At 44.8% G+C, this 20,601-nt stretch overlaps 2 protein-coding genes across 2 annotated transcripts in view; one reads left to right on the top strand and one right to left on the bottom strand.

Moving 5' to 3' along the window:
• Positions 1-153: 153 nt before the first annotated feature.
• tbc1d7 (TBC1 domain family, member 7) lies at positions 154-9,245 on the top strand. The gene is made up of 8 exons (XM_015971198.3): positions 154-366; positions 2,927-3,072; positions 3,765-3,845; positions 3,986-4,176; positions 7,603-7,740; positions 7,826-7,971; positions 8,721-8,850; positions 8,930-9,245. Exons 2-8 carry the CDS (start codon positions 2,961-2,963, stop codon positions 9,014-9,016), a joined length of 885 nt encoding a protein of 294 aa, XP_015826684.3. The 5' UTR covers positions 154-366; positions 2,927-2,960; the 3' UTR covers positions 9,017-9,245.
• Positions 9,246-10,072: 827 nt separating this feature from the next.
• phactr1 (phosphatase and actin regulator 1) overlaps positions 10,073-20,601 on the bottom strand; it is a 44,618-nt gene continuing 34,089 nt past the window's right edge. The window contains exons 9-13 of the mRNA XM_015971196.3: positions 16,795-16,850; positions 16,647-16,708; positions 12,357-12,497; positions 12,195-12,271; positions 10,073-10,221 (exon numbers count right to left, since the gene is read on the bottom strand). Coding sequence (XP_015826682.3) covers positions 10,206-10,221; positions 12,195-12,271; positions 12,357-12,497; positions 16,647-16,708; positions 16,795-16,850 — 352 coding nt within the window. The 3' untranslated portion in view covers positions 10,073-10,205. The remainder of the gene's footprint in view (positions 10,222-12,194; positions 12,272-12,356; positions 12,498-16,646; positions 16,709-16,794; positions 16,851-20,601) is intronic.

Genomic DNA, 20,601 nt, shown 5'->3' with positions numbered 1-20,601 from the left:
GTAAACTTTCATCATGAATAAGCCATCTTCTTAGTTTAATGGCCTTAAAAGTGTCAGTCAGATGTAAGAAATACTGGAACAGTACTGAAAATTAGCATTGTAAAACGCTTTTATTTTGACATTGTGACCCGGAACATGTAGTTCAGTTCGGACATGTGGGGTCACTGGACGTAAAAGTCTTTGATACACATTTTGTGATTTTAGTTTCATTTCACTTTTGGATTAGCTGTCGTATTGTTGTTTATTGGGTCATTTAAAATCTAGATAAAGCTTTACGTGTTTACGTGTTTAAGCTAGCATTTCCAGCTAGCACAGCCAGCTAATGATACACGTAAACAAACTGGGGACGCTGTAAAACGCACCGAGGTAAGAAGCTTTACCCCTTTAGTGGCTTTTAATGCCTCCATACAGGATTAAAGATCTCTATGTGATGTCAGTTATACCACTCTTCATTTAGCTGATAATGTGAAGATCGACCTGAAGTCTTACCAAACATCGTTGGGCAACTCGATTTTTAAAAATGTTTATTTTATGAATATAAACGCGAGCAGTAGTTTTAATTAGCGTCTGGTTTTGTTATTCAAGAAAGATAAAATGACACAGACCACCTTTACCTCCGAATGTGGTATCATTGCCATCTCAGTAGTTAAAATATAGACACAAAATCTACTAGACCATAAATAAACAAATACGATGTTTGTCAGTAAAATTAATCAACTAGGTACAGATAAATAAAGTCATAAATTACATTAAGAAGAAATTAATCAGGTTGTTGATAATTAAAATAACTAAAGTGCTCAAAGCTTGTAGTTTAAAAGGAATAGAAAAGACTTGGTTATTCCCACAGCTGGGAAATCCACTCGTTACAGCAGTACATACGCTTAGAGGGAAGGAAGAAGAAGAAAAATAACAAGACTACAGGTAAATACACAAGGGCAGTGAGCTATTATTGTAACCTTCAACCACTAAAATCAACAAATAAAAAGAAAATTGGGTTTCCGGGACTATGCAGCTTAAGATTCTCAGTCATTCGGGTCATGGTAATCCAAAAGGGTTCGATTGAAAGCAACTGGACTTCTTTTGTGTCTTGAAAATGTTTCACTTCTCATCTGAGAAGAACTGAACTGACTCTCATATTCCAGCCAGAACTGACAAAGTTGCTGAGATGAGAAGTGAAACGTTTTCAAGAAACCAACGCAGTTCAGTCGCCTTTATTTGAACCCTTTTTGATTACATCTGGTATTGCACAGGTATTGAACGCATACTGAGTATCGTATTGGTGTTATTGTGTACCAGGATAATGCCAGTACCCGTAAAACTGAGGAGTTCTACACTCTTACTGCAGAGGGGATGAATGACCTACGGTAGCGTTCTGTTTTACATCTGGGATGTCTCAGTCTGCCTCTGAAGGAGCTGTCCGTGGTTCCACAGTGGGAAGGAGGGGCCTTCCAAAATGGAGGTCATCTTCCCCAACATCCTCCTTTCACACATCTCCTCAAGTGAATCCAGTGGGCAGCTCAGAACTGAGCTAGCTTTATTGACTAACTTGTTCAGTCTCTTCCTGTCTCGGTCAGAGCTTCCTGCGCCCCAACAGACCACAGCAGAGTGGATAACAGATGCAACCACAGAGTGATAAAAGGATTCTAGCAGCAGGGAATAAACTCTGAAGGACTCTGAAGGACCCCTTCAGGGGGTTGAGATGGCTTCGGCCCTTCTTATACAGAGCATCTGTGTTTCTGGACCAGTTCAGTTTACTGTTGAAGTGAGCACCCAGGTACTTAAAGGTATCCACCAGCTCAATATCTGCTCCCTGTTGTCCATGATGACTGACCTGCACTCCAGGTCATTCCCCTCAGACACACAGCCGGCAATGGCCGAGTCATTAGAGAACTTCTGGAGGTGACAGCTGCTGGTGTTGTAGGTGAAGTCTGAGGTGTAGAAGGTGAAGAGAATGGGTGAGAGCACTGTGCCCTGTGGAGCTCCAGTACTGCACACAACCACCTCAGACGTACAGTTGTGCAGCCTCACGAACTGTGGCCTTTTGGTGAGGTAGTTGATGGTCCATGTAGTCAGATGTTCATCCACACCTGCACCCCTCATCTTCTGCTGCAGTAGACACAGCTGGATGGTGTTGAAGGCACTTGAGAAGTCGAAGGACATGACTCTCACAGTGCTATTTTGCATCTCGAGGCGAGTCAGCGCCCGGTGCTGCAAGAAGATGATGGCACCCACAAACCCCACATTTGGTTTGTATGCAAACTGCAGTAAGTCCATCTCTGGGCACACCACAGAGTGTAGGTGGGTAAGGAGGAGTCTCTCCCTGGTCTTCATCAGGTGGGAGGTCAAGGTGATGTGTAAAATGTTAATTTTTCTGGTGGATTTGGACTACAAGGTTCAGTTTGTGTAACCAAGGAAAAGCCAACCTATCGAACTATTAGCTCTACTAAACAGATCACAGCCTTTTCTAGAAGATACCTATTTATGTTATCACTGTCAACCTGCTGTCAGATCTCTATTGCAAATATTTGTACAAGAAAACTTTCAACTCCCCTTTTCTGTTGTGAATTTCAGCGTAGGCACATTACCAAGAGCTCGTTTAAACACACTGAACCTTTTGTATTTGTCTTTTAGAAGCTCGTTCCTTAAAACGCTGAATTTGGGTTTAGCCCGTTTAATTTCATGAACCTCAATGAAGATCAGAGCTAACATTTTTGGTCCACATTAGGATTATGCAAAAAATTTTCAACTTATTTCATCGATGCCTCATTGACGTTTTTAATGTGCGTCAAACCTCTCCATGTTGCCGTTGACTGTGCGATGACTGCCCTTTATCAGCAGAATTACCTTCTAACGCCACGTGTGGATTATTACACCTGTGTCCGTCACGTGAAAATGCAAAATATAAACGTGTTTTTTAAATTGTCAGGCCCCAGTGCCCGGGTCAGTGCCCAGGTCGAACCATGGCTGACGACCCGCAGAGAAACTTCCGCTCTGCGTATTATGAAAAAGTGGGTTTCAGGGGAGTGGAGGAGAAGAAGTCACTGGAAATACTGCTCAAGGAGAATCCTCTAGGTAGGCAACATCCATACATGCTGGGATTACTTTATTCCAGAAACATGTTCATAATGTATAATGCATAACCTATGTGGGTTATATTTGGTTTAACCCTCCCACTGTCCTAATGGGTGTGACCCCGCGAGGAAAGTTGACCGTTGAGCAGGGTGGATGGTTTATCCCTTGAGGTCCATGTGGCAGGGGTGAGGTGGTGCTCACTCCTCACCGCTGCCGCATCAATCCTGCTCAACGTTCAACTTTCCTCGCGGGGTCACCCCCATCAGGACAGTGGGAGGGTTAACGCTAAATGGACATGCTTACTTTTCCATACCCGACCATGCAGTCCCGCCGTCCTTGATTGTATGTTTAAGGTGTCTCACTTTAGCGTTGTCCCTCTGCAGTAAGACAAAAACGCCAAGAACGAACAAAAGAAATAAGCAGATTTCTTCAAATTTGCACATTCTTAAAAGTGGCAGCAGAAGGAACCTGGTCCTGTTCACAAGTCTCTGGCGACTTGAACATCCACCAGAGCTGGAGCCACAACTCCAGTCCCTGTGGGATGTCTTCTGAAATATTTACACGTCTCTTGCTCCAGCACACCTAAGTAAAATAATGTAACCACCTCTTGGTTTACATCAGCTGGAGCTGGAAATGCAGCTAACATTCTGTTTTCTGGCTTTTAGGATGTTTCTTGTTTTACTTTGATGCAGATCTAGAAAAGCTGAGCACCTTCAGTCAGAGGTTCCCGCTGCCCTCCATGTACCGGATTCACGTGTGGAAGGTTTTGTTGGGTGAGCAGTGCACAAACACTGAATCCACTCAGAAAAGTGTCTGACTGGAAGGATCTGAATAATTATCATGAACAGATGAATCCTGCTTCCGTTGAGCCGTTCCACCCGTCTGACTCTGGTCCTCTTCCGGGTTCCTTCAGGCATCCTCCCTCCCCACAGCGACTCTCATGCTTTGGTTGGAGGCTACAGGAAGGAGCAGTACCAGGACATCATGGAGGCTCTGGAGGTGATGAGGTACATTAACCCCTCCACGCCTTCCACTCACGTCTACCTGCGTATGTTCCAGCTGGAGAACCAGGCCCTCCCACGGTGCTCCGAGACCCAGCTGCCGGTAAGGTGACTCCCGAGGGCTCTAGCCTCCCTGCTTTTGATTCCAGCTGTGGAACACCGACCCACGAGCGGACACACTCAGTGTTAGAATATAACATTTGTTTGTGGGGATTTTTTTGTAGTCGCTGTAGCAAATCAGCTTCACGAGAAGAATAAAGGCTGTAAAGGAAATGAGGTGTGCGTGTGTAAAACATTTCCAAATCAAAAATGTGGAAAAAACCCGTAGCAGACTTTTTACGAGGAGTGAGAGCATAAATGGAAAACTGCAAATGGGATGTATTAGGACCGGTTTGGTAAAATGTGGTTTATTTATGTGCTAATAGAGTAATGTAGGGGCCCTCTGCCCCGGGAGCGGTGGTCGACTGTAGCTTCCTGGGCGCTCTACAGGTAGTGTTTAAGTGGAGGTGGGGGTCTCTGCTCCCCCTCCTCTGAGCGGCCTGACTTTTCAGACAGACATTCAGGAACATTTGTGGACAATTCAATCCGGTTTTTAACCGGAACTGTGTTTTCAGACACACCACTTTTGTACCGGAACTTGTCCTTTCGGCTGCGTTCACACAGCAGGGAAAAGTTCCAGATATCTGACGGCGGCTTGGGGGTGGGGTGTGGGGGTGTGTGTGTGTGTGTGTGTGTGGGGGGGGGGGGGTGGATCGGACTTATGTTAAGAAGAAGAAGAAAATATCATTTCTATAGCGCCTCTCAAGATAAAAATCACAAGGCGCTTAAGCATAATTCTGCGCACACGAAGATGCATAAGAGACCTGGATGATGAAGCTCAATGGTTAAAGGAATCACTGAAGCGGTGTGAAGCGCTCCGTCGTGCGTCTAGGCGGTACCGTAGGAGGCGAGCTGCCGTGGTTCGCCGCATGCTACAGCAGCGGGCTATCCAGGTGCGCACAGCGTCCCCCGGTCCCCTCCTCCTCCCCCTCCCCCTTGTCCGGAACTTTACCTCACCAGTCTGAAGCAGCCACCCTGTCCGTAACAAGTCCGGACCTGTTACTAGGGGCTTCGTCCGGTTTCCGGAACACGTTATCCGGATGTTTGTATTCAGACACAAAGGTCTTACGGACAGAGTCCGGAACATTTCCGTTTTTCATGGCCTGTCTGAAGGGGGCTTTAGTGTGGAAGACCTGATGCTGCCGGGGCAGACGGCTCCTCTGATGGCGTTTCCTTGCCTTACCTGACTTGGCTCATCTGGACTCAGCCGAATATAAATTTTTACTTGTGTGTGCGCATATGTCTGTTGATGTTTTTAAACTGTTATGGGAATTTGGGGTCATTTTAATTCTGTAAAGCCCTTTGAGTCGCACTTTGCTTGAAAAGCGCTTTATAAATAAAATCTGATTGATTGATTGATTGATTGATTGATAATGGCTGCATATTAAGTGGTGGAAATGACCCTTAAATCATGTCTCAGCAGTGACCTTGTTAAGTTTTCTGTAATTAAAGCGGATCCCACATCCAGACAGGCAAAAGTGTCTCATTAGTGGCGTACAGAGCTCTAGACGGCCGGGGCCAAAGTTATTTCAGAGATTTATTTCACAACATTAACTCGGGCCTTTCGAACTAAGACTGATTAGATGCATTTATGTCTGCACGTGGGAACCGTGGGTGTTTAGATTAGTCAGGAGGGAGTTTTCAGCCTCCGATGAAATCCATTTTCACAGCCAAGCATCAAGTTCATTCAAACAACAAACTCCTTGGATTTTTGGCTCTTCGTCCACATTTACAGGATCAGCATTGGAAATGTTCCCCTCTGAAAAAGAACGTCCCGTCCAGAAACCCATAAAGCACACCCAACATGTCAAGTTCTCCCAGATTCCAGAACGGATTCAGCTTGATGATCCTATCAAGGCTGTGGTTTTCCTTGTGGCTGTAGCCCCTTTCCACTCGGTCTTCCATGAACATGCTTGGATGCAGCACTCTGGGAACAAGCAGTGCCCTTTTTGTGGTTTCCCTCCCTAGTGGACGGTGTCCACGACTGTCTTCTGGTCATGTGTCCAGGCACCAGTCTTCCCCGGGATTATGTAGGCTACTGACCCAGACTGAGACCATTTAGAGGCTCAGGAAACCTTTGAGTTAGTAAGCGGATTAGGATTGGATATTTTCTACTTCTTCAAATTATTCAAACTTTCTGAGATTCTGAATTTATGACAAATTTCATGTAATTTTATTATAACAAGAAATAAAGGTTTTAAGTATATCCCGCTCTGTGTAATGAACCTGTGGGGGGTACTCGGGGAGTATGGGGTGTCAGGCCCTCTGATACGGGCTGTTAGGTCCCTGTAGGACCGGTGTCAGAGCTTGGTCCGCATTGCTGGCAGTAAGTCGGGCTCGTTCCCAGTGAGAGTTGGACTCCGCCAAGGCTGCTCTCTGTCACCGATTCTGCTCACAACCTTTATGGACAGGAATTCTAGGTGCAGCCAAGGCGTGGAGGCCATCCGTTTTGGTGGCCTGAGGATCGGGTCTCTGCTTTTTGCAGATGATGTGGTCCTGTTGGCTTCATCAGAACGTGGAGCGGTTCACAGCCGAGTGTGAAGCAGCTGGGATGAGAATCAGCTCCTCTAAATCTGAGACCATGGTCTTGGGTCAGAAAAGGGTAGAATGCCTTCTCCGGGTCAGGGATGAGGTCCTGCCCCAAGTGGAGGAGTTTAAGTATCTCGAGATCTTGTTCACAAGTGAAGGAAAGCTGCAGTGATGCGGGCGTTGTACCGGTCTGTCGTGGTGAAGAGAGAGCTGAGCCAGAAGGCGGAAGCTCTCAGTTTACCAGTAGATCTACGTTCCTACCCTCACCTATGGTCACGAGCTTTGGGTAGTGACCGAAAGAACGAGATCACGGATACAAGCGGCCAAAATATGTTTTCTCCACAGGGCGGCTGGGCTCTCCCTTACAGATAGGGTGAGAAGCTCGGTCATCCGGGAGGGGCTCAGAGTAGACCCGCTGCTCCTCCACATTGAGAGGAGCCAGTTGAGGTGGCTCGGGCATCTGGTCAGGATGCCTCCCTGGTGAGGTTTTCCGGGCACGTCCAACCAGGAGGAGACCTACAGGAAGACCCAGGACACGGTGGAGGGACTATGTCTCTCACCTGGCCAGGGAACGCCTTTGGATTCCCCCGGAGGAGCTGGTCCAAGTGGCTGGGGAGAGGGAAGTCTGGGCCTCCCTGCTTAGGCTGCTGCCCCCGCGACGCGACTCCTGATGAGTGGCTGAAAATGGATGGATGGGTTTTTGGTCGTTTTGTTATTAAAAGAAATGATGAATCTGTAACATAAGTTTTACTTTCTGACATGGAGGGAAAAAATGATTAAAATCTTTTTCATGATATTCTAAACTTTGAGATGTAGCTGAAGTGTTTTTCATTATTTTGTTCTTTTCTTGTTCAACACTTCAGACACTGTCTGCTTTCATTTGAGATACTTTTTATGTCAGGATGAAGAAAATGAAGACTTCCTCTCCATCAGCCGAGCCATGGAAGAGATCGTAGATGATCCAGTCGACTGCTACTGGCTGATCAAATGTTTCATTAATCAGTTTCACATGAAGTTTGGAGACTCAGTACCACACCTAGTACGTATCCAAACGGAGCTCGATGCTGTTGGTGAAACGGGCCGTGTGGGTGTTTAAATGGCTCGTTTGGTTCGTTCTGATGCAGCCGAAGAGTCTGGAGCATTATCTGAGTCAGGAAGAACCTCGCCTGCTGACTCACCTGAAGAGCACCGGAGCGCTGCCTCAGCTGCCGTTCAGCCTCTGGTTCAGACGCTGCTTCGCTGGCTGCCTGCCCGAATCCAGCCTGCAGAGGTCAGTGGGTCCACCTGAAACCGAGGTTCTGCAGAACCCTCCACGGTGTGATCAGCTAGTCGTGCTGCTGAGGCTGATTTAAAATGTTCTGAATGGAAAAAACACAACGTTCCTGGTTTAGGGTACAACCCAAAAGTCGACCCTTTACCGGAGTTTACCTGAGTTATGAGGATTTAACAAGACTTCCTCTTCCTTTGTGTTTAAAATTCTCATTTCCGTAAACGGCTCTGTTCCCGTCTAGTGACGGTAAATTCTAAATGCTTTTGTAGGAATAAGCAAGAACATCAATTCCAATAAAGAGGAACTTTAAAGAGCAAGTCACCCCCTACCAGAGTATTACTAAACTCCCACTTCCTGTTTGAAAAATGCAACAAATGCTGTTGCCTAGCAGATCGAGAGGGCGGAGCCGCTGACAAATACACACACACACTCACACACACAGTGACATTGTGACATCATATGGTACCAGCCAACGTTCTAGGGTACCTCTTAGCCAATAGCGATGGCAGATTTAAATTCAAATGCAGTGCAGAGTTTTTACCTGACAACAGCACAACACTGACAGTTTTAGGCAGAAAATGAACATTTTAACTAAAATACACTAAAGTGCTAAACTATTGACTACACGTGTCTGCAGCACGATTAGATAAAGTTGATTTGGGGGTGACTTGCTCTTTAATGTGTAGAAAAAGTTCTGCAATGAAGTTTGCTGGTTTAGACCGGTGGTTGACCTTTGACCTTTTCTTTAGGGTTTGGGATAAAGTGATCAGCGGCTCCTGTAAGATCTTAGTCTTTGTTGCCCTGGAGATCCTGCTCAGCTACAAGATCATGTTGATGGGCATCAACCGGCTGGACGGCGTGGTCAGGTTTCTGTGTAACGTGAGTAAATGACGACAGACCGGAGAGTAAAATCCATCGTTTGGTGAGTCTGTCGGCTTTGAGGACCCGTCTCTTCTAGATCCCACAGGAAAACACCGACGCCATCGTCACTAAAGCCATCGATCTGTGGCAGAAGTATTGCGGCAACCCCAACCACGCCGTTTAGGAAGCAGAAATCTGGATGCTTTCTCTGAGTCCACCAGGACAACGCCTGGTCCTGCACTTGGAGGGTTGCTGGTTTAACCCAAGCTCATTCTGCCGGTGTCCTTCCTGCCTGACCTCTGGTAACCAACCATGGGACAACTGGAGACGTCCAGGATGTCCCCCAGCTCCCCGCGAGCCTACCTGGAAATAAGCGGCTCACTTCTAATGAGCCGAGGGACCTCGGAGCTGCTTTTTGTTCCCGTTTCAGCTTCCAGCGAGGAACGCGGCACACAGACCAGCTACCACACAGAAGTCACAAACTCATGATTTTTAAGAAGTTTCTTTTCTTTAACAAAGTGTGTACATCATAGAACACTCACAATAAATAACACACACACATGCAGCTTCGTGTTTACAAAAACGGATCTGAAAACCTGTCCGTATGTTCAGCCTCTGAAAACGTAGCGTTAGCGGCACTCACGCCCCCCCAGGAGGTCGCCTGTGTCCAATTCATGAACTGTAAACAAAAATAGAAGGCTGCAGGTTTTCTAACAATAAAAAGTATAAAACCCGTCTGTTTTAAGTCGGCTGAGAGTTCGGTCACATTTTATTGTTTACTGGTGAAATTCTGTGGAGGAAAAACGAAAAACGGGTAAACGAGACGAGCCTGGCTGGCGCCACGGCCGGTCACCGAGATCTCATCAGGTCGAGGAGCGTCCACCGTCCTCAACGAGACGGGTTGTTTTAGATCCAGACATGTTTGGACTCCTGGGTGAAGACAAGCTGAAGTTATTGCTAAAAAAGATTTGAAAGTGTTCAGAGATCGGGAGTACCGGGTTCTGACAAAGTCCCGATCAAGCAACACAAACGAGCCTCTCAGACGGTGAAAAGCCAGAATTTATGTTTAACAACAAACAAAATTGGATGATCCCTTCCATTTTCGTCCCCTTAGCACAGATCATGTTGACCCCCCCCCCCCCCCCCCACATTAAAAAGGCTGCAAAGTAAATAAAACTTCATCATAAAAGTTACAATTAAAAGCTTTTGAATATCAAGAAGTCTTTAAAATTCCCACTGAGGGAAGACAACAGTTCGGGGTTCATCTTTCCCATCTGAAAGTTTCTCTCCCGTTTTCTGGCTCCAGCGTCCGCTGCCGAGGCCAGAGCAGCAGGCCGCAGTAGGAAACACGGCCGCGGTGGAGCTGTTCTGTTTTACGGCCGATGAAACCTGCAGGGAGGAAAGTTGGAGTCGGTCAGTTTAAAGAAAGGACATCAGGCTGACGGGCGACGAGGCGTAGCAGCATGGAAACCCTCAACAAGTTAATATGGTGTCAAAGGTCATGTCCCGCATGGGCAAACCAGATAAAACTGGTCACAAATATATTACAAAGTACAGATTTTAAGCCCTCACACTAGTGACATGTCGGCTTCTGAAGTGTCTGCCAGTTATTTATCTACAGTTGGTTACACCTGCGGGGTGCGTCATTTGGAATCCTAGCATGTCCAAGGAAGGTCCCGCCTTTCTCGCCTCTGATTGGCTGGAAGGGCTCCCCTACGAATGGTTATTTCATGTAAGAGGAAGCTGTGTTCCCTCGCTGCAGGTTTTTATGTGTAGATCTTGAGAAGTTTTGAAGAAAATGTGAACTTGTAATAAATCTTGTTGCATTTTATCACACTGACTGACTTGATCTGTTGGCTCCTTTGGGGTTATCTTATTACTTAATTATTACGCTGTCCTAGGTTAGGGCTGTTTATGCGTTAGATCATATCTGTCATTTTCAGATTAAACGTGTATCATTTTATAAAAAATTAAGTTCAGGCTGATTATGATTTGGACCTATTTTTCACCAGTTTGCATTCATCCATCTTCTGAACCCGCTTGTCCATGTAGGGTCGTGGGGGGGCTGGTGCCTATCTCCAGCGGTCAATCAGGCGGGGTACACCCTGGACAGAGTGTCAGTCCATTGCAGGACAACACAGAGACACACAGGACAAACACACACACACACACCTAAGGACAATTTAGACAGACCAATCAACCTGAAAGTCATGTTTCTGGACTGTGGGAGGAAGCCGGAGAACCCGGAAAGAGCCCACGCATGCACAGGGAGAACATGCAAACTCCATGCAGAAAGATCCCAGGCCGGGAAGCGAACCCAGGACCTTCCTGCTGCAAGACAACAGCTCTAACCACGGTGCAGCCTCACCAGTTTCCATTATTTTATAAAAGAAACAGACCTGATGCACACAGCTGCGCAGAATAGGGCAGTTTTATGAAATGTCATACCCAGGTAAGGCACATGTGTTTATTCTATGTACTCTGATGCTTCAGAGCCAAGAGATATAAAGTCCAACAGTTTGATTCATGCAACAAGATTATAAATCACATTTTACGTTTTTCAGTTTTTTACAAAACAAAACAGGACAGAATGGTCATCATAACGCTAAGTTCACATTTTCTTTACTAAACTCCCCAAAACAGCTTTCTGCTGGTAGCAGGACAGCCGGTTTGCTGCTAAATGAAACAGACAATCGTAGTAGAGCCTTTCTAGCCAATCAGAGGTGAGAAAGGCGGGATCTTCCTTGAACATCCTAGGATTCCAAATGACGCCTGGGGGTGAGGTGGGTATGAAAGGATCCTTGGTGACATCTAGTGGTGAAGCTGCGCTCTGTGTAGAAATGGAGCCATTTCTTGCATCACTTATCCAACGCAGGCTAACCCTCCATCTCCTGCTGCCGCTGCTCCAGACGCACACCGACCCAAACCCAACAGCACATCTGCTTTCCGTACATTTGTTCCACAGGAGAGAAATGGTGAATATGGGGCTCATTTACTTCCTCTACGAAGGCAAAATGAAATGAAGACTTTACGCAGCACAACAGTCACATCTTCATCCTCGAGTTACGGATTAAATATCAGATCTTAAACATCCACCTTATTTTCACCGTTCAAAGCAATTTGCTCCTCAGCACCTCCCGTGAAGGAGGGGTTCCTGAGGCTCTCGGAGGTCACCTGAATTCAAAGTCTAAGAGGAAGTTTTCACGCTCGGCTACTTGTACCTATGTCCTTAAACTGACTGATGGCGCACGGGCGCGTCGAGGCTGACGGAGCAAAACTCAGACTGATGAGAAGTCCGTCTTGGCCTGGTGGCTACTTGTGCTTCCCAGACCTCTCTAAAGGTTAAAGTGGAGTTCACGTACCTGGTCAGGTGACGGCTAGACTCGTGCACCTCCATCTCTGTGCTTTTGAACTCATTCAGCTCTTTTCTAATGGCAGCCTGAACAAAAACAAAACCCAAACCAGAAATATTCAGATCAGAAGTCGTCAGACGCCATCTTGTTTGTGGTTCACGTTAAACGGACCTTATCGGCGGCTGTCAGCCGGGTCCATGGCTTGTCGGCTCTCCTGTCATAATCCTGAGCCTCCGCGACCTCCACGTAGTCGCTGAAGCGGATGAGGATCTTCGCCTCCCTCAGCTCCTCGACCGTAGGCCTCTGGCTAAGCTGGAGGAGCCAGAAGAAGATCAGATCTTCTAACAATGACATTTCAGCAGAAGAATCAAACCTTAAATAAATAAAACACCAGCTACAGATTTAACAGCTCCAACGAGATGTCCTGCAGGTTAGCGTGTGTCGTAAAGCTAATAAAGGACTTTGTTCTGCAGCAGATAGAGGGCTGCATTTGTCTGTTTATTAGCTTCAACTTAGCCTAGATGATATACGGCCATGAAAACAAAAAACCTTTATCACAACCAGAGCGGAACGATAAAACAATAGTAATACGTGTCTTCAAAGGTAAGAACAGGTAGATGTAAACCTTGAATATCAGACGAACAGCCAATGATAATAAGACTTGCTCTGCATTGAATGAATCATGTGGCCAAATTTGCCCAATAGCAGCTAGACGCGCTAACGGCTAGGTTGTGAAGCTGGAGCCTTTTAGATTAGGAAACAGGTGTGACATCACTGATGAAATGAACTGCAGATGGAAATCAGCCTAAAGCTATAATCTGGCATATTTATTTTACTGTGCATAAATATGCAATGTCTTCCTTTAAATCAAATCAAATTCAAGATCGAAGAAGAGACGGAGAATTGACTGAGTGACACTGAAGAGCCATGTGGACATATTTTAGCTGTTTAATGCCAAACAAAGCACAAGGCAGCGAGCACCTATCCAGCAGGAAACGCCAAGGAAACCCGATCTGTTTTAGCATCTGAATTAGCGCCCCCTGCTGGAGCAGCAGGATGTAAAACTATATAATCTCGGACAAAAAAAAACGTCAAATGAGACAAATTAAGAGACAAAATAGATTTAATCACTTCTTGTTCTTTTTACTTTTGCTACTGTTATAAGTTTTGATACTGTTACAAGTTACAGTTAGGTTTTTAAATTTACATAAAGGTAAATCACTTCACAATACTCCATAGATTTTCTTTGGGGTTAAGGTCAGGCCAGTTTGCAGGGATACCACGATCCTTAAACCAGGTACTGGTAGCTTTGGCTCTGTGTGAAATCTGCATCTCCATACAGCTGGTCAGCAGGAAGCAGGAAGTGCTCTAAAAGTAGAGATGAGCGAGTACACCACTATCTGTATCTGTTCAACCATCGAAATCAGGGGTGTCAAATATGCGGCCCGCGGGCCGGATTCGGCCCGCAAATTTGTTAAGTCTGGCCCGCGAGATGGTTGTATAAACTTTATTCTCATAATTCACAATGTAGAGTGAAAATAAACTCCAATTTTTCAATAAAAAACCTGCTGTTCCCAATACGTTCACTAGATGGTGTAATAGGCATTGTGTTAAGCAAGCAAGCCGTTTATCCTCAGCCAGAGCAAGTACGTCAACCAAGTGCAACAGGTGTTCTGACGAGCTACTTTGTTTTGCCCCTGATATCTAATCCGGTATCTACATTTTGTGCTTCAGCCCAAGATGTCTCTGTCAAAAAGGAGAAAAGTGGACACAGAGTGCAGGTTGTTCCAAGAAAAATGGACCCCCACCTATTTTTTCATGGAAGTGAATGGAAAAGCTGTGTGTTTGGTGAGTTCACAGCACGTTGCAGTGCTGAAAGAATATAATCTTCGTCGCCATCGTGTGAGTCTTCATGCCGAAAAATATGACATGCTGCCAAACTTCAGTCAGAAACAGAAAGTCCAGGTTTTTAGACAGAATTAGATCATTGAGCAGGAAGGACTTGTTGTTAACAGAGCGGGTATTTAATAGAGCCATGCGGAGTGAGGAGGAGGAATCAGAAACTACAGAAACAGCTGGAGTTAGTGGATGTAAATTAGCAGGGTTAGATCCACGGTGTTTATAAAAACCACTTATGGAGGGAACAGGAGGAGAAACCACTGAGGAATGAGGATAAACAGACCTTAAAAAACTTGGACGGAGAAGCTGCGCCGCAACGCGGCCTGGCGGGAATGCGGAAGTGGCGCTCAAGTTGCCAAACAAAGGAATGGAAGCTAGAAGATCACGCTGAAGTTTACTAGATAAACCACGCTTTAAGAGAAGTCTTATTCTCACCTGGATTCCTGCTCGTTTACCTCTTTTCCTCCGACGTTTTCCCGGGACCGGATAAACATCGCTGGAGGTGTCCAGGTAGGAATCATTTGGCTTCGGGCCAATGCGCCGCTCAGGTAAACAAACATGAAGGTAAGTCCTCGGTGCATCTTGGGCGATTGTGAATGAATGGAAGGACAAAAGAGTCTGGCGATCATAGGAGATGGTAGCAGGGACACTGCTGAAGAGGATCGCAGACAAGAGCAAGGTGGAAAAGAGGAGATTAGTGGAGAAAAGTTTGAAAAAGTGGCCGGTGACCGCGACTAAGCCAAGCACAGGCGCCATCTTGTTCCCAACCAGAAGTATGATCTGAAGCTCAGTCATCCAGGAGGGGCTCGGAGTAGACCCGCTGCTCCTCCACATCGAGAGGAGCCCGTTGAGGTGGCTCGGGCATCTGGTCAAGATGCCTCCTGGACGCCTCCCTGGTGAGGTTTTGCGGGCACGTCCAATCGGGAGGAGGCCTAAAGGTAGACCCAGGACACGGTGGAGGGACTATGTCTCTCACCTGGCCAGGGAACACCTTGGGATTGCCCCAGAAGAGCTGGCCCAAGTGGCTGGGGAGAGGGAAGTCTGGGTCTCTCGACTTAGGCTGCTTCCCCGCGACACAACTTTGGGTAAGTGGAAGAAAATGGATGGATGGATGCACCGATTACAGTTTTTGCCCGATCACCGATCTTGAGAAAACCTGACTTGCCGATACCGATTTTTGTCCATACCGATTTGGTCTTAACTAAAAGCAGCTCACGTCAATGTTTCAGTTTCCTTTTGTTGAGAGAACCAATATGAATACTCCACCAGTTTCTACTGGACATGAGGTAATGTTCTCAAATATAAATGAACATACTTAGCAATGCTATTTGAACTACAAAACCATATTTGTTCCTTTAGACTTTCAGTTTTATAATTTTGAAAACAAAACTTTTGCACCTGTTTTGACACATTTGTCCCCAAAAGTTATTCTATAGCAATGACTTACTTTAACGTTAACTAGGGGTGCATCGATTGCAGTTTTTGGCCGATCACTGATCTTGAAAAAAACCCGAGATCAAGGCCAATAGATCAGTGCACCCCTAATAATTAGTTATTTGGAAAATAATGGTGATAGTGTGATATTATTGACTATTATTATTAATATTATTATGGAAAACACACATATAACTTGTCTTATTAATATAACTACTTTTAATATTGTGATTTTTGAAGCAGCAACAGATGTAAAATTCCTAGATGAACATTAAGCAGGTACCTTATATACCTGAGGGTGCTGTAGTGTGGTAAAGAGGCGGGGCTACGTAAGCTTTAGCTTCTTCCAGCTCCCTTTGAACAAAGACTTTTCTTTCTTTTCTGGTATTTTTTTATGTTCAAATGTTTATTGATTTTATTGTTATACTTTTGTTGTCTCATGTTCAAATAAAAATAAAAATGAAACAAATGAAGAAAAAAAAGAATGTTGCGAGACGAGTACCTTTTGTTAATCTGGTTATTTTCGTGTCTGTGGATCTGAAGCTACCTTCCTTCTCTTCCTCATATGTAAATTTATGTTGTTTGTTTAATCTATGTTGTTGTTGTTCAAATGGTCTGTTAATCTGTTTGTCCCTTTGGTATGAGGGGAAGTCAACTTTGCCATGACATTCTAATTTGTACGTGAGATCTTTTGTTCTGCCGTAGTTTATTCAGAAGTCTGAGTTTTTGACTAAAATGTTTGAGGTCTTCACGTCTGATGTCTCAGGATCTCATTGTTAATTTTTTCCTGAGACCTTAGGATGTCCTCAGATGTACACCGTATAGGAGACCAGCCTTGGATAAGTTCCTCTCAGCACTCTGTGTCTTCACACAACCCAAAACACAAAGTTTAACATATAGAACATCCAAGCTAAAGCTAGCTAAAACCAGGCTAAGATTGCATCAAATAGAGAGGAACATGAATTTGAATCGATGTTTCAGATTAACAAAACTCAGTTTTGTTTTCTGACAAACGTAAAACAAGCTCAAAAACAAAAACTTCTTTTCAACAAGACGACACAACAAAGAGGTTACCCGCCATGGTTGCTGTTTCTTCTTGGAGAGAAGACACATTGCCAGGTGTCTTACCTTTTTGGACAAATGTCTTTTGATTTCCCTCTTCTCCTCCTGCTCCTCCAGATCGTTCCGAGCTGCAGGGAAGAGCAGAGAAACCGCAGTCGCTTTTCAGGGTAACAGGATTTGTGTTGTTTCCACGGCGGTACCCACGGCCACTTACGTTTCAGGATGTTTCTTTGTTCCAGCTCCTCTGCTGTTGGCCTCTGACTCAACCGCCTGAGGAGAAGAGAGTTTATTTTGGTATAATTTGGTATTTTGATGTTTTGATGCACTTGCTTCAGACTCTCCAGGACGATGTTTCACTCCTTCGGACGGATGAGCTGAACGATTCTATGAGGCTGCATTCAGCACCTTTAAAACTAACAGCTGACGATGAGAATAAGATGAAATAAAACCAGAAGAAATTCTGACGTTACACAAAAGAGCAACGACTTTGACGTTTTGCAGGTTGATCCTGATCTGGTTTGTTCCATGAACTGCAGCCTTTTCTGGTCTCCTCTTTTTGGAGTTGAACAAAAAGCCACAGATTGAGGAGAATGTTCCACATCACTAACGGGTCCTCCAATGAGTTTTTGTGCTACATACAGATCGCCTCTCGCTACCTTTGTAACTCCGGTGCCGCCCTGCTATGACGATGATGATGACCGGAAACTGCAAAGCAGCAACAAATGGCTTGTAGTAAGGTCACGCCCCGCGTGATCCACAAGTACCACCTCTGCTAGAAATCTGCATCGTTTCTTGCAACTTTGTGTCTCGACTCTTCTTACCCCGATGCATCATCTCTCTAGAACAGGGTCCATCTGGACTCGTTAGACCAGTTTGTAATAAAGTGTTGGACAGTTCTCAACCCAGTTTTAGTCATTTCTGCATCTCCTTAGATGTTTTCACTGCTTGATGCCGATGATCTGACCCTTCCCACAGACTAACGTCTTTTCCACAACCACCAGATTTGTCTTTCCACATGGTTGTTTAACCCTCCCACTGTCCTAATGGGTGTGACCCCGCGAGGAAAGTTGACCATTGAGCAGGGTTGATGGTTTATCCCTTGAGGTCCATGTGGCAAGGGTGAGGTGGTGCTCACTCCTCACTCCTGCCACGTGGACCTCAAGGGATAAACCATCAACCCTGCTCAATGGTCAACTTTCCTCGCGGGGTCACACCCATTAGGACAGTGGGAGGGTTAAGAAATGAGAAGCAGCTCATTGGACCAGTTGGGTTAAATCACTTGTTAAAAGATGATCGCCCATACAGTAACTATCCAATAGAAGGCTCCTACCTGTTTGCTTCGTTAAATCCAGGTGAAGACTTTTTTTGGGTCGCTGGGGCAGCATGCTAAGCAGGGACATGCCCAGACTACCTTCTCCTCAGCCACTTGGGCCAGCTCTTCCAGGGGGATCCCAAGGCGTTCCCTGGCCATGCGAGAGACATAGTCCCTCCAACGTGTCCTGGGTCTGTCTTTGGATCTCCTTCTGGTTGGACTTGCCAGGAAAACCTCACCAGGGAGGCGTCCAGGAGGCATCCAAATCAGATGCCCGAGCCACCTCAACTGGCTCCTTTCAATGTGGAGAAGCAGCGGGTCTACTTCGAGCCCCTCTGGGATGACCGAGCTTCTCACCCTGCGAAGGAAACTAATTTCGGCCGCTTGTATCCCTGATCTTGTTCTTTCGGTCACTACCCAAAGCTCATGACCATAAGTGAGGGTAGGAACGTAGATCGACTGGCAAATCGAGAGTTTCGCCTTCTGGCTCTGCTGTCTCTGTACCACGACAGCAATAGCAAATTTGGAAAATAAATGACCTGTAACATTTTTATTCATGTTTCTTAACAACGTTCTAACATATAGTTCTATGTCGTATACCTAATACTCTGGTAGGGGTTGAATTTCTCTTTAAAAGGCGGAGCTATACGACATAGAACGTTGGTTATGTATTGCAACACCAGATTCTATGAGTATAGCATAACTTTTAAAGAGCAAGCCACCCAGAGTCTTACTCCACTCCCACCTCCTTTTTGAAAAATGCAACAAATGCTGTTACCTGGTAGACCGAGAGGGCGGAGCCACTAACAAATACACACACACACAGGCCAATTCTCAATACTCAAGGACACTAGTGCGTTCTTGTGTACTAGACAAGCATGTTCTTGGCGAGGACACCAGAAAGTCTGTTCTACCGAGTACGGGAGGACGAGGACGGCATTTGGAACAGAACCGTACTCCGTACCATACTTGTCCTGGCAGCAAGCGCAGCTTCTTGCTATGGTAAAAAAATAAATAAAATGACCTGATATAAAAATAAAAATCTAGTTTGTTCCTTAAATAACAACAAAATTTATTATTTGTATTATATTTGGCCCGTTTTCATCAAAACTAATACAATACTAGCATTTCCTGCATTATAATGAATAAAAAAAGTTTATTTTTCATCAGAACAGAGATTACGCTGCTTTTATTTTGCTATTGGGTTCGCTAATTAGCATTTTTAGGGACCATGAAGGGTAAACCTGAAATGCACACAGCACTATTTACATTCTTGAAGGCCATCGTTTGACAAATTACTGAATAGTCTAAAAGATGTTAAAAACTGGCTACAATTGAACCTTCTCACTTTAAATGACAAAAAGACGGTTATTGTTGTTTTTGGGGACCCTGGGCTGTTGCACGGGGTAAACAGTGTATTTGGCCCTTTAGAATCCTTCTGCGTGTCTCAGGCAAGAAATCTGGGTTTTTTCATTGATGGCCATTTTAAACTTGATAAACAGATACGTTCTGTTGTCCAGAGTGTATTCTTTCATTTGCGTGTTCTTAGTAAAGTCAAGCCCTATTTACGACTCAAAGACTTTGTAAAGGTTATACACCTGCTAATCATGTCGAGACTCGACTACTGTAACTCTCTATATCGTGGACTGGAGCAGTCGTCAATTCACCGCTTGCAGGTGGCTCAGAATGCGGCAGCTCGCTTGCTGACAGGTAGGAGGCGCAGGGATCACATGACTCCAGTCTTACAAGCTCTTCACTGGCTCCCGACCACTTAAAGGGGTGAAATTATGACACGTCTCACCTTTATGTTAATATTGTTTTATTTGATGCACTCCACTTTGAACTGCACCAATCCAGCAACTGCTGCATTTTAATAACTAGTATTAAAGGTGAGTACACCAATATTTGCACAAGAATAATTTCTGTTTTAAACTCTCAGTGACACACTTTGCAGGGGGATTTGGCATTTAATTTTTCTTGGCGTCTGGAAAAACATCTCCTTCTGCCCCCCTTTATTTGACTGTCTTCCCCCTTTATTTTGGTCCAAGATCATTACTGGGCTGGTCCTATTAAACACGTTCTACACCCCTGCTTAGTAGACTTAATGAAGTATTTTTAAGCCAGTATAAAAATGACTAAAACACAAATTTACATATTTGGCATTACTGACCAATATTTTTTATTTAATTTATTTGTTAAGAACATCAAGATGCATTACAGTGAACATTATAATAAAGTAAATTTTTCTAGTGCAGAGAGGAGACGACCCATAGAAGCAGTGATTTGGTCTCATTTCAGAGAAAAATAGCACAGGTCAGATGCATCTAATAAATAAAATTACTAACATAAACTCAGGAATCTGTTTCTTTGCTTCATTGTTGTGGTGCTGAAAACATCACCAATGCCGATCAAAGGAGATACACAGATGAATGCACCTCTTATTTATTATTTGGAAATGAGTGGGTGTGGTTTACATCAAAACATTATTTTAAATCTCAAATTGATATGGATTGATCAGAAGTTGTTTATTTATAAACTACTGTTTATTTGAAAACCATTTACAGAGCAGCCTCAGAACTGAGATTAAATACTTTTGATCACAATAGTAAAAGTATTACAGAACATGTTTTCAGTAAAATCAGAACATTAATATTTAGGTTCATGAATTAATACATCTGTCATGCAGTAGGAACTAGGAAATATGAAATA

The sequence above is a fragment of the Nothobranchius furzeri genome, chromosome 8, assembly GCF_043380555.1.
Source record: "Nothobranchius furzeri strain GRZ-AD chromosome 8, NfurGRZ-RIMD1, whole genome shotgun sequence".
Lineage (NCBI taxonomy): Eukaryota > Metazoa > Chordata > Actinopteri > Cyprinodontiformes > Nothobranchiidae > Nothobranchius > Nothobranchius furzeri.
This window is presented reverse-complemented; position numbering and strand designations above follow the sequence as displayed.